Source organism: Struthio camelus, chromosome 4 (assembly GCF_040807025.1).
Source record: "Struthio camelus isolate bStrCam1 chromosome 4, bStrCam1.hap1, whole genome shotgun sequence".
In the NCBI taxonomy this organism is placed as follows: domain Eukaryota; kingdom Metazoa; phylum Chordata; class Aves; order Struthioniformes; family Struthionidae; genus Struthio; species Struthio camelus.
In genome coordinates, this window is record NC_090945.1 from 7,660,716 (window position 1) to 7,675,207 (window position 14,492).

The 14,492-nt window shown below is 43.9% G+C and overlaps 1 protein-coding gene across 7 annotated transcripts in view; it reads right to left on the minus strand.

Annotated features, from left to right (window-relative positions):
- ANKRD17 (ankyrin repeat domain 17) overlaps window positions 1–14,492 on the minus strand; it is a 96,823-nt gene that overhangs the window by 61,800 nt on the left and 20,531 nt on the right. For 2 of the 7 annotated variants that reach the window (XM_068941305.1, XM_068941304.1), the window contains exon 1: window positions 13,016–13,138. The exons of the other annotated variants lie outside the window; for them this stretch is intronic. In XM_068941305.1, the coding sequence (XP_068797406.1) occupies window positions 13,016–13,048 (33 nt within the window). In that variant the 5' untranslated portion in view covers window positions 13,049–13,138. Of the gene's footprint in view, window positions 1–13,015; window positions 13,139–14,492 lie in introns of those variants that run through there. 7 annotated transcript variants of the gene reach the window in all.

The following is a 14,492-nucleotide window of genomic DNA, read 5'->3' on the forward strand; positions in this document are numbered from 1 at the left end:
GACTTTTTCCTTACGAGCCTTAGTATGGGGTGACAACCATAAGCCCTTCCCTTTCGGCTGTAACATAACAGGTGTTTAGCTCTCATTTGCTGCGAACTCAAGGACTCACTATACCACACAGGAAATAACACATTACACCTGTAACAGAGATTGTTCCCATACTATTGCAAAACAAAAATGGAAACCACTTCCGGCAAAAGCTCTGACATTTGAGGGATACTAAACAGACAGTTTGACCCTATCCAGGCAATTTTTGCTTCCTTTGGTTAAGTAATCTGTCAAATCTTCTCAAAAAAGAAAAATCTATCAGAAACGCACAGAAACAGCACATGATAACCATGAATAGGCAGGATAAAGCAGCTGCAAGCTTCCCAGAAAACATTCCCCCTCCCCCCCCCCCCCCCCCCGCACTCCAATCTCCCAACCTCACACTTAAACAAAAGCTGCAGCCCCTTAAGACTCTCTCCAAGGTAAGCATCACTTAAGCTACTTAACAAGTTACTTACAGGACCACGTAGACCAGAGTCTACTCAGTAGAGCTCAGATGCTTAGAAGAGTTATGCTGCCTCTGACCGTCAGCCATTTCTCCACCCATAGGCTCCTGAAGACAAGCCTTTCAAGTTACATAAGTGGCCTTTCAGAGTTTTCTTATTTCTTCTCTTATTGAAAGATAGCTCAAGGACTCATCCTTTCTGGATAAGCTTGCATTTCAGGCTCTGCCACCGCAGGCTCTCTGGGCTATTTCGCCCCACGCGACTCAGAGCCTGACCCACAATCCAGGCCTCCAATATGGCCAGTTCTGATGGATTTGGTAGAATAGTGATGCGGGGAAAACCAGCAGGATGCTGACACCCCTAAGGCACCCCTATCTGAAAGAACAAGTAGTTCCTTAGAGAGCAACTTAGGTAGAATAAAGTTTTTTCATTTTTGCCATTCAACTATATAATAAGTGGGAAGCACGTTAAGTTCAACTCTTAACAGAGCAGAGTCTGGAAGTCTACCTGAAGAGCACTTCAATCCACACTTAACACTTCTGAACAACGTGCATGTTACCAAAAAAGGACTAAGCAGCACTGCAGTGCACTGTTACATCCTACTCCTCACCGCTCCATTTTCAAGGGATTAATTATGCTCATAAGCCTTGTTTAAGACAGGTGAGCTCACAAGAAGAAAATTCTTCTCTAACAGTCAGCCAAGTTTCTTTCCCACTCAATTGGCCTTTTGCCTTGACAGTATACTCCAAGGGTAGATTTAATAGATGCATCCTCAACAAGAGGATTTGCAAGCCCAGAACCAAGCACACTGCGACAAGACAGATTGCACACCAACTGATTTATCACCTTGAAGCATCCTCCTCTAAAATGACACCTAAGGAAAAGGTGAGGAAAAAAAAATAAAATAAGATCTCCCAGAGCTATTGAAAGTACAAAAGCATTGTTTTGGTTGTGTTATCTCTGCAAAAGCCTGCAAACCGAGCTTGAAATCCCAACCTTAACTTATTATCCTTACCACCAGTTAACTTTAGGGGGCTTGTCTGCATGTTTGCCTCCTGCAGAGCCTTCAAAGAGAAGCATCTCCGGCTTTCTTTTCACAGCTCAATAAGCAGCCATTTCTCTGTCACTCTCTCAGGCTTTGTTGCAACAGATCAAGACCCTTAACTAATCTGTTGAGAAGGAAGTTCAGAGTAGCTTAGCACAACTAAAGGTGGTCCAACTTCTCACAAGCGCTTCTTTCTGGAGTATCGTTTTTCCACCTAACTCCTTCCATTTCACCAGCCAGACACTATTCGTTGTAGCTTAAGTTCAAAACTGCATACACCCATCCATTTCCAACTGAAAAGTTTAACTTCTCGTTCTAAGTTTTTTATATCAGCACAGCTGAAAAACAAAAACAAGACACCAAAACTTTTACATAGACAAAGATAGCAGAAATGAACGAACATACAGAAGCACTGCAGTGTCTTGCCTTTGCCCAGATTTTCTAACAGCACTTGTTTAAGTCGATAACACAACAGCAGTTCTCTTGGATGTGAAAACATGCTTATTTCTTGCAATGAGGACAGACCTCAGATGACCCACACTGGCTTCAGTGTAGTCTATGCCAAGAAAGCTGCTGAACTTAGCAAATTATGCACATTCAGAGGAGAAAGAGGACAAGCATTTATAGCTATTCATGTCAGTCATAGGCAACACCACTCTTTCATGTCTCAACAGATGAGATTTAAAACGCAGCACACGCTTATTACCGTTCAAAACATGTTTCCAAAAAGAAAAATCTCCACAAGCACTTCCCACCTGGGCAAAGTATATAGCATTTGCAAGATTACCAAGAGGAAAACACTGGACTTCAGACTCGGTGAAGAGATGCTTCAGGTTTGCTACGCTAAAGTCTGCCAAAAGAGGTTTCTCAGCTAGCAGGACTTGGAGCAACTTAGCCTAGTCAGCTTGGCTTCATTCCTCCCTGTATCTCAGAGCAACTATAGTCGTGGTAAAGCAGCAACAATTTCCTCCGGTTTACCCCTTCTGTCCCCTAACTGCAGTCACCATGTGCAAGTTGTATCTGCACATTTGCTAACTGATAATAAAACCCAACTTAACCTCAAAACAGAGGGTAGCTGTACATTCACATGCTCATTTACACCACAAAACATTCAGACAGAGTAGGGCCAACTCTACTGTGCAAATTATAATACGTGCGCACACACACAGAGCGCAAGACCTCCACACCCTGAAACTTCTGAAGTGCAGACAAGGCATTAAGGCAAGAGCGTTTTGCTTTAACAACATCAGAAGGCAAGTGACCCATGCCTGTCCACATATTTTCATCCCCAGACACAGATACCAAGACATACAGATTGGTCAGGTCACAGAACAAGAGAAATAACAAGAGCAGAAACAGAGGATTAAATAGCCTGTATTATGTCACAACAAGTTACTGTTACCACCGGGATTAAACCTCAGATCTCCCGACTCCTAATGCACTGCTTTACTAACTAAAATATCATGCCTCCCCTCTCTACAAAACATCCCTTTCAAAGCATCAGAAGTAATAGCTCTGTTTCTTTAGTACGAGGGTCTCCTGACAGCATTTCTGGAAATCCCCGCCCCAATCACTGCACATCCTGCAAGACCAGCTGTTCTCCACACCGCAGCAATGATGAATACCACACATTCTTTTCATGGGAAAAGGAATACAAAACGCTATGAGTTCATGAAAGCATAGATCGATTGACTTCTGTGAATCTAGCAGACACTTGAAAGGCTCCATGCATCATGCCAATTTACTTAAACTGCATTACTGAATTGGGGGGGGGGAGGCAGAGGTGCACACAAATACAGCGTGTAAGAGACCTCCACCTCCCCACCACAAAGTTGTTCAGTTATTATCAGCAAAATTAGGGAAAATTTATTTTCCCTGCTGCATGAACAACTCCAGTTTCACTTCTGCAATGGCACCCTGAGGTCCCTCTCATATCCAAGAACTACCAGCACAGGAAGAGAGTTTTCCTCAGCAAACCCAGCTTGGTTGGGGGGCGGAGGGGAGAAGTACAGTGAAATAGTACAGTAAGACTGCCTATGCAAGAAAGGCTCAAAACAGCTCTATGCATTCAGGGCTTGAGGGTGCAAGCTCTTAACTAAGTCAACGCAGAGTTGCACGAGTGTTACCACGTCGCATAAACCCCAAATAATTACTTGAGCGCCCCAGTTAAAATGGGTAGGGCTTATGTGAACACAGGATCTGGATTGCACACTTAAGAGTACATCAGCTGTTAAAAAGCATAATGGAATCCTGTGTCAAATATATAGGCATTACAGTATATAACCAGGTAACCATTAGAGGTTTTCTTTACCAAAGCACCTACAGGAAACTACACTTCCGACCTGTACACGCTGAGCGGTGAAGAGCAAAGCGTTACATTTTCCCCAAAAGCATTCTACTTTCTCTTTTTAATAGGAGCATACGTGCAAGCTGGCATGAAGCTTCAGTAACACTGGTCAAGTTTAAATTTGCCATTTAAAGGATGACACCACAACCTTGGGGCGGCAAAACTCAATTTTGTGGTAGTAGCACAGAGGGCTGAAGAGAAGAAAGCACAGGAAACCAAGTGTGCTGGAGGTCTTCTCCGCTTCAGGAGATTTATGCATCCCACGGCCAAAAAGACCCACAAGCTCACTCGCAAGGGTGAACACACTGAACAGCCCAAAAGATAGTCAGGGCTAAGGAAGGAACGCGGCTGAGTGCCACACGGAAGGCTGTTGAACAACCCCTCTCCCCCTAATCTGTCCCCATCTATGGCAGAAGGGTGCCTCTTTGCTTGCGCTGAGGAAAATGACCATCTCCTTCAGAGCAACAGACATGCCAAGGGCAGACATCCATCTTCTCCAGCACAGCAAGAAAGAGAAGCTGTTTGCCACCCACTCCAGGCTTGCCCGTTATGCACAATCTATACTCCCTCCAGGACCGTTTTCTCCTTTAAGACATCACCAGGGAATAAAAGCTGTGAGAAAAGTCCAAGTCAACAACAAATTTGAGGTAAACGGTATTTTCAGTGCTCTCAATGAACGAACAACGCTAAGGCAACAGGAGAGCGCGTGCTGCTAAGTTGCCTGTTTCTTCCCCTCGTTTAACAAAATCCCCTTCGATTGTCAATTCAGACAGTCACTCTTGCACAACATACACTTAGCACCTGGATTTCAGATATCAGACCCACAGTCACTAGCAGTAAACGCAAGTTTAGTCTACCTTGGCTACCGGGCAAAAACCATAGCGAGTGACCCAAACTGTACTGCGCAACAGCAGTTTTTGGAAACAGAAATAGTTTTAGGCTGCCCACACGTTTTCTTACACAAATTTGGCAGGGAATCGTTCTCCTCTTTAAGTAGTTTTCATCAGCTATTCTTCACAATATAGTATGCAAGTACTCAGCAACGAAAGATGAAGTAGCAGAAGGGAACGAGGACATGTGGAGGAGGGAGAGGACAAACGCACAAACAGCTATTCTGTTTCAGCCCAACTCAGAATTCCCTTTGGCATGAATGAAACCCTGTGTGTGTGCGCATAGCAATGCGGTATCAACTTGGGTGCTGGGATCTAAAACAATTCAGGAACACCAGAACAGTCTCCTTCAAGTCATGAAATTGTGTAGCTTGGCTCAGTCATAGCTTTTCCTTCACATTACTGAAGCGATTAGACCACCTGTCTACTGTACAGGGCACAGTAGAAGCATCAGCAGATACGGTGCCTGTCTTGATTTTAATGCAATATGCTATTATGGGGACTAGAAGAAAAAAGATACCATACGCATGCCTGAAACCCACATTTCTCGATGCTAAGTGGCTACTCCTTAAGACAAGCCACGTCACACTAAGCGACCAACGGATGGACAAGAAACAGGGATGCCAATGCACACCAGAAATCAGAAAAAGAATGCAAGACGGGTAAAGAGATATTAGTAGAAGGGCCATTTTTCCAAATATATTTCTTTACCAACATAAGCAGTTGATATAGGCCAGAGAAAGTGAATCAGCTGCATTTTGTTTCCTACCACCCAAATCTTTCACTATAATTGCCACTGTTTAGTACCTGCAGGTTCCGCTACCCCTCCCTCCTACCCTAACTTCCAAGTTACTAAACAGCAAAGAAATCAGCTATGCTACTATTTCTTGAAATTCACTATCACGACAGTGCTAGAAGAGAGACTGAAAAATGGTTCCTTAAGAATACTGCTCTGTTTAAGGTAAGATCAGTTATAAAAGTGTTCATCTCAAGCAAGTTAAATACTACACGCCATTCAGTTATACAGCACTCTATACAAACCCAATTTTCTTCTGAGCAGAAAACTAGGAACTAGCTGCACTATCACCTCTAAAATATATGTAGTAAGCATGCTACTTAAACCCCTCAGGATCAGGGAGGGGAAACTAGAAACTAGACCATGCTTATAAAGGCCGAGCACAAACGAAAAAGTACAGTCTGACTACTGAAATATAATGCTGCTTTCCTCTCCTTTTTTAGCACTTACAATTAAAAATATAAGTCCTTCTTCAATAAAAGGACTGCTATGGCCTGCTTTGCCAATCTTCTGTTCTGATGAGAAGCAAGGGGAAGCAAAGTTACAATAGGAGACAGTTGAGCTCATTATCTGATAAGAATCTGCAACGTTACTGCCTGGGGAATTGAGAATCAAATGGAATTAGTTCTAATACTTTTGACTTATTTGGTCAAAATTCTGACAGGCTTAATACTCGCTTAGTTCTTCTTTCAATACAAAGGGCTATTAAGCACACCTCATAAGTGAATTACAGTTTGTTTTGCTGTATTTAACATAGCCAGCTGAAAGCCTCTCCATGCTGAGGAAACGTGGGTTTTCACGTCTGGTCAATTAACGGACTTATGAAGGTAGCACAAGAAACATACAAGTATTTGACTTAATCCAAGGACATCCATGTCGTCGTCTTACCTAAAAGAAGTCTTAAATCAAGGTGTCAGTGCAGAAGGACGACAGCAATTTTAAGCTGAGCCCTCCTTTCCCATTGTTCGCATCAGAATTCTACTTTTAAAAATCAAGTGCCAAGTTTCTACAAGTCTCTCTCTCAAGTTTCCTTTCTACCTCTCCTTAATATTTCTGATCATATCTGTTCCATGAATATACTTTAGCACATTTCAGTGTTTATGTGAGCATAAACCCAATATCACCTGCTCGATACAAATAGCTGCATCAAGTCTCTTTGCCTTCCCTCCTGCCCTCCTCTTGAGCACACACTACATTCAGCTATATTCAGAACTCAGATGCGGCTGCTAGTAAAAAGCTCATTTTCAGATTATAAACTTATCTGCCACGAGGAACAGGGACAAGACATTTTTTTCCTTAAAACAGATTCATAACAGATGATCATGTCTTCCACCTGTTAACAGGAATATTGTTGCCTCAAGTGCAGTCAGGCTGAAGAAACTGTGCAAGAACTGTACAGACTGGCAGGTGGCGATCATAACATGGCAAAGAAAGAGTATTTATACTAGCCAGTTACCCACACTTTCTTCTCCCACAGTTTTGATGCTGAGGCCATATAACAGGTTGTTTTGACTGTGGGTTATGATTCTACAGCATGTGACTTCCTATCAGCAGACACAGCAAGCAAATTCCAGCACAGCAAAGACCTGAAGAGATCATATGCACACACAGGACAAGAGGGACAAGTACCACAGCCATGAGGAGAACCTTCTTATACATTTCCACAGAATTTAAAGACATCACATATGGGGAAATAAATGTCTAATAGGTTAACATGCATAATCAGCATCTCTTTATTCTACTTCCTTTTTTATAAATGCAAAAGAAAAAATACCGTGCAAGGTTTGAACCAACTGCATACAAAAAAAAAAAAAAATCAGTGAAAAGTCTGGGTTGAAAGAGAACTTTGAAGATCTGGTCCCACCTGTTGATGAAGGCAAGGTCTGAGGTTAAGTTACCCAATTAACAACTCATTAGCTGGCAGACAGGGCTGCTAACACTGACCTTTTCAACAGCAGTTACCCAAGTACAAAGTCAGCTATTGCCTTCAAGTTTCCCACATAACTGTATTTTCTGATTACTGTACAATGAAAGAACAAACCGTAACTGAAAAAGATAAAGTAAGAAAACACTAAAAGCAAGACTGGTTTTCAATTGTACCATCAAGCCTATTATCTCTCCCTGCAAGTCAAGCAGAAGCAGCTGAAGGCACCAAGTAAACAATAAACCCATCAGCTTTTACTTCTTCCTTGTCAGGTAAGTGACCCTAGCCCTGGCAGCTGTAAAATTAACACCTTGCACTACAAAAGTCCACTTACCAACTTAATTGAAAGGGACAAAGTAACACAAATCAAATTTAGGGCCTGCTTTTCTAGAAGACTCAGGAGTACAAGCTCACTACAAGCTTTTTCTTTCGAACAACAAACAAATGGCCAGAGGAAGCAGTATTAGAGAAAGGGGAGTTTGAAGGGGAGGGAAATCAGATTCTTAGGTTTTGTTTGAAAGCACTAGACAAAAGGAGCCCTTGGTAATCAGCCAGGCAGCTTCACTCTAGTTTCCTTTCCCCTTCATGAAGCTGCAAGCACACCCAAGTTAGCAGGGCCTTAGCGACTGCCATCACTACTATTCAGTCAAACTGACACAATTCTGTCAATTCCATAGAGTCACAAAAAGAAGGTGGCAGTACAAGAATTTTTTTTAACACGTGAACTAGTTGCACAGTAGATTAGTAAGCTGTGAAGAAATAACTCAACCAGTAGACTCAGGAAGACTTAAGCACACCCCTCTCCTCCAGCTGATTAAAGCTTTGGGAGGTAGTGGGAAGGTGGAGAAAGGACCGGGGGGGGGGGGGGGGGGGGGGAGGGGAGTTTTTCCTTTTAAATATCACCTACTAGCCAAACAAGGATATGGCACAAGATCTAGCATCCTGGTCAGTCTTCCTTGTTGGCTTAACCTCACTAAGAGCACTCCCATTCGTTCTTGCTATAGATGACTAGGAGAATTCAAGCCACCCTCCTGACTAACAGGGGGCTGATGAATTTCAACCCCTTCTGTTACTATGTCACAGCTTTTCCTCAGGCTATTCTTCCTCCCTAAACAAAACCTTAGATAAGCCACGTTCAAATACATTCAACTCCCATTCAGCCAAAGAGCTCCTGGAAAAGAGTTTGTCTCAGAACAAGTTAGTCACGCACCCAGAAACGGCAACAGAAACAGTCTGCTTTCCTTCTTAAACTTTGGACAAACCATGGCTAGCTATCAACGGATACAACCGTATGAATACTGAATTGATGCAAATGACTAATAAAACATATGGTCCTACTAGCCCTCAGCAGAACACGCTGAACATGCACCCCAGTATAAAGTTCAATTCTACTTCAGAGTATAAAGCAACTTCATGACTTAACAGTATTATGGCAGGCAAGAGTCCAAGTCTTCACATATTTCCAGTGTTCCACGTAACATTCTTACTGCCTTGCCATGGTAGTCAAAGCCTTTTCAACATGGGGGTCGGGGGGAACACACCATAGTCTTTACGCGGTGGGTCTCCTCATTCGTATTAACTGAGGGTTTCTAAAACCTCAGCCTGAAGAATCCTACTACCTTGGAGCCTGACAGGAACATAAGCTTCCAATATTAATCACAAGGGCTGGAACTGTACACGGCCCAAACAATTCTCCCTTTTTATCACAGCATCATTACAGCAGTGCTCCAAATTATCTGGAAAGAGTATGAGCAAAAGTGTTCTGGTAGAGAATATATAGAAGAAACCGTAAAGGATCACTAGCAAATGTTAGAGCACATGAGTAGCCACTGCTGACTTCACAGAGGAAAAATTTTTTACAAAGAGGAAAAATAGGTAAATAGGAAAGATGACAAACCAATTGGGAGAAAAAAAGCAGGGAAAGGAGTAACCTGTTTGAGAGCTAGACAGTGGGAAAACTGCTAACTAGCACTCGAAGCAAAAGTACTGTAGTAAAACTGTGATTTTAATCTTCAGACCAAAAGACTGCAAGGTTTATAAATATTTAAAGCCTTCACATGATTTTTTTAAAAAAAATTGCACTGCAGAGGACTCCTCGGTCACCAAATGTGAAGTATTTGTATTACCATTTAACATAAAATGATTCCCTTGCTCTCCCTTCACTTACTATTTCACCGGGCACCGATGCGCTCAGGCAGGATTCCACTCTACATAAAGCTTTTCGTCACCATGAAAGCTATGCTCCACTGTCCACAGCAGGGCTTTACCATCCAAGATAAAGCAGATGACCCTTTCTTATCATCGTGCCTCTTATTGACATCAGCAACAGCTACAAAGCAACCAAGGCAGGATCTCAGGGGTTCTAAAAATCTTTTCAGGGCACTACTATAAAATTCAACAATTCTCTCAAGTTAGGAAGTATTCCCAATACTATAAACAAAGGTTCACAGCATGTTCAGATTACTTCAAGTCGCAGCCCAAAGACTCAAAGGAAGGTTAACGTCACTTACCTTAAGCTAGAAAGTTACGGGAATTTTTTGAAATGCGCTTTGATTCAGGTCATTAAAAAAGAAGCTATCACACACAGACTCACATAATACCCCAGCCTGTCTGTCTCAACCCAAGCGTAGATGAACTTTCAAAGAACCTGGATGCTAGAAAACCTGGGTTCTTCTCCTGGAGTCTCCCAAACACATGGAATATACCTTTACCCATTTATCGTAATAAGCTTCCTGTATTGTGTGCTGGCAGTCCGGGTTCAGCATACTACAATATACACCATATCTGCATCTGTCAGGACAGGCTATACCTCCACTTTTGCCAACCAATAAAATGATTCAGTTGATAAATACAGTTGGCAGCAGAACAATTCCAGGTCTATGCCTCTATTTGAAGGTCACATTTAGGTCTCCCGTAGCTTAAGCTTTCCTCCACTATCAAACATCAGCTACAAACTGAAAAAAGCCCTCTTGTCACGTACACTGCATGCCCGCAAAGAGGTATCGCCAAGATACATATACCAGGAGAACTACATAAACAAAAACTAACCACAGATTAACCCTATGGCATTTTCCCTTTCTTCAAATGTACTGCTGTATAGGGTTTTCAAAAGCAGTTAGAAGAAACAGAGCTGGGACATCATCTTTCAGCTGGCAGAAGCACAGCCAGCTGAAGTTCTGCACATACGCCATCTTCAAAGGAGGTAGACTTAAACACACTGCAGCTGAGACCCTCAATGAAACTCCGCAGGCCTGGAGCTGCATTTTACTTACTGACCAGTTATTTCAATTATATGCTCAGAGGGGAAAGAACTCCTCGCGGGGGGAACACTTCCAACACAGTCCTGCAGACTTCAGTAGTGAAGCAAATAAACGGAGAACGTCCTTTGATCCAGCCCTGCTACTGCCTCTTCCCCACAGAAGTCACCTTTGCATTAGGAAAAGCTTGAACATTTGAACTAAGAATTAACTGATTACCATCTACTGTTTTAAACTCAAAAGTCATTTTTGCCCCGCAAGCACACATTCAATCCTTGCAACAAGGACCTCTAACACCATTAGAACCTTAGTCTCAATGCAAACTCATCAACAAAATTAGTAATCTGCAGTAAGGCCCAGCCCCCCCCCCCGTTTTAAACTATAAGGAACAGGGAAGTGGAAAAAAAAAAAAAGGTCATGTGAAGGTTCTGGAAAGAGGTATGGACTGATCCTTTGAAGTGTAACCAGTCACTAAGTAGTATAAACTCCGTCCAACAAGGTAAAGGCCAGACTTGGATGCTGCTGCTTAAGCAAAAGCCAATCTCTGCATTGTCGTCTTTTAAGAAGCATCAGAAGTTGCCCCACAGAGAAAGAAAAGCCTCTCCCCAACCCCTCCCCCCTGTGATCAATACACTTTAAATAAGAAATTCTGTTCTCTTAAAACATTTTTTTAACTGAAGAGTATGACTTCTGGACCCCTAATAAGAACTCTAGACAGTTATATACCTCTCTAACGCATTGTGAGCGACCTCTGCTGCTAGCAGAGATCCATTAACAACCAATTCCATTATAGTTTACACCCAACTGAAGATGGACAAGCTACACGACAACTTGCTTTAAAAGAACGTTTTACCTACATACCCCATTACCCAGTCTTGTTATCGGGACAAGAATGCATGATGAAGTTATCAAAGAAGAGTCACTGCATCTTAAACTGAGGAGCAAAATATAATTCATGCATGCAACCCCAAAACACTGCTATACAGGCAATCCATTTGCTAATTGCCTCTCCAAGTATTAAAATGAATAAATACCAAGTATTTTACTTCGCTGACATACTAGAGGTGCCAAAGACATAATAGATAAAAAGAAAACCCAAAACACACGCGCAACCTGCAGAACTCAGTAAGACAAGTGAAATATCAAAATGTTTGTCCAATGGCGGAGAGTCCAGTTCACTCTGGCATTCCTAGCTTGCCACGGAAACCTAGCCACAGAAGCAGATACTGGTAGAAGTGTCCTGTCCAGACATCCATACCAATTTCTTCGGAGGGAACTGAGCCATTCTGTTAACACTGTGGCTGTAAACGTGTTAAACAGTTCTGGGGGTTACAATGAGGTTAACACTAATACTAAGTGTTTTTACTGATGGAATAAGCAAGATTTTATGTCAGAGAGCAACAAGGGTACGGCTGCTTAGAAAAAAAACCCTAAATGCCAAGTATCATTGAAAGCACTATTTTAAATTTTGACAGCAGCTAATAAGGTAACAGCTTATCGTAACAATGAAAAAAAATATATGCAAATATTCTGATAAGTTACCTGGCAATGAAATGACATTTCGGGAACCTGGAAACAGCACGACAAAGCAAAAAAGAGCTTGAACTATTATAGCTACTTCCTTACAGATGCACGTCACTTAGCACAGGAGTGTCTCTTTAAGATCTCTAAGCCATGCTATATTTCAGCTGACTGAGGTAGTCATTTTCAACTTTCACCCCCCTCACCCCCTCCAGAAGGCAAGACGTCAGTTAGTTTGTGAAACAGGATTAGTTCTGCAACAGGAACAGAAGCAGAGTGTAAATACTGAGGCAGACCGAAAACTGAGGGATAGGAATTACATAGGCCTAACACACTCGGATCAAGAAAGAATAACAACCCTGTCGAGGGAAAAATAAATAAATAAGTAAATGAGGAGTTCGGACAAGCAGTCACCCTACAGCCGAGCTGGAAGGTGCAGCAACCTCCCCGCACCGCCAGCTCCGCAGAGCAGGTTTCCCCCGCTCCAAGCGTTCAGACAGCGTGCCGGGAGGAAGCCCTGACGGGCACCCAAAAGCCGCGCCGGTATCGCTGCGGCCGCCTTGCGTTCACCTTCCTCCCCAAATTTCGGGGGGCGGGGGTCCGCCCCCCTCCCTCCCGGGGGTGGGGGAAGAGAGGTACCGGAGGCCTCGCCGGTGCCCCCGGCGGGGCGGCGCCGGCTGCCCCCGGGGCCCGGCCCGCCGCCCCGCTTTGTTCGGCGGTCGCCACCGGCCCGTCCCCTACCTCCAGGATGTCCTCCAGGACGTAGGCGTCCATGGCGGCGGCGACCGCCGGCTCCGCGCCTCACCGCGCCGCCGTCGCCATCCCCCCCGCCCCGCGCCGCGGCGGCCGGCACGCTGCGCTCCGCTCGCCGCCTCGCTCTATCTCTCGCACCCCCCCCCCCCCGCCCGCACGGGAACAGGAAATGGACGGTTCCACCCCGTGCGCGCCCGGCGCCTACCACTGCGCGGGAGGGGGGGAATGAGGGGAAGCAGGCGGGGATGGAGAGGGAGCGAGCGAGGGGAGCGCCCCGCCGGCAGCTCCCCGCTCTCGCACCGAGCCCCTCGCTGCTTGGGAAATAAGTAAATATATATATATATATATATATAGACACACATACACACATTTATATAAATATATATATATATAAAATATATTTAAAAACCGAACAAAAAAACACACACAGCCAAGGGGGGGGGGGAGTCATGCTCAAATGTTTTCCTTTTTTTCTATTTCTTCCCCCCTTTTCTTTCTTTTTTCTCCCTTTTTTAATTCCTTTTCCCAACCATTAGTTCAGCGAGTCCTGGTTTTGGCCCCCTCCCCTACCTTTGCAACCCCCTACAATCTGCACCCCCAGATCAAACACAACAGACCCACATTAGATGGTCCCTAACTTTAAAAAAAAACCACATACCATCCACACCCCCACTCTCTCCCCTGTTTTTCTTCTGGAACTTCAAATGGTTTCTAAGGCCTCCATAAATTCACTCCCACTGAGAAGTGGGGAGTGGTGGCTCTGTAGCCACAGGAGCGCCCTGAGTTCCCCTCCCAACAGGGGCTCCCTTTCTCCTCCAGGTACTCAGGCCTTGCAGGTTTCCCTGTATCAAGAGGGTTCAACAAGCCATTCAGGAGCACATTAACCATAATGGGGCTCCTTTAAGGACTATCACCTTGTTTCTGACCCCCAAAAAGCTCACAAATCCCACTTCAAGTTGCTTTCCTTTTATTTATTGCCATGCCGTCCTATCTACTCTTAGTAGCAAGTGACACCCTTCATATCAAAAAATAAATAAATAAAAACAAAGTACTAAAATATCTATGGCATAGCCCCCAGATTCTGCAATTCCACTACCCATTACAGCAAACCCTCCCAAAACCAACTAATCTGTCCTAACTGCTGAAGTATCAACTACCATGTTTCCATCCACCCTATCCTTTTCCTCCTCTGCTTGAAGGGCACACAGGGTGGGAGGTATTCTACAAATAGCTTGAAGAATAAAGGTGGAATGAGCATAAAGAGGAAAACGGAATAGCTTTCAAGAAACAAGGTGGGTAGCTCATCATGGGGCACAAGGGGGTCTACTAGACCATAACATGCCCACTCCACCCAAGTGAGCCACTAGCAAGCTAAGCAAGGTTTCCCACAGGCCACTGCAAGTAACAGCGCCAAGCTTTAGTTCACTGCAGAGCCCAAACCGCAGTAGAGGCTTTTCTGATCCGC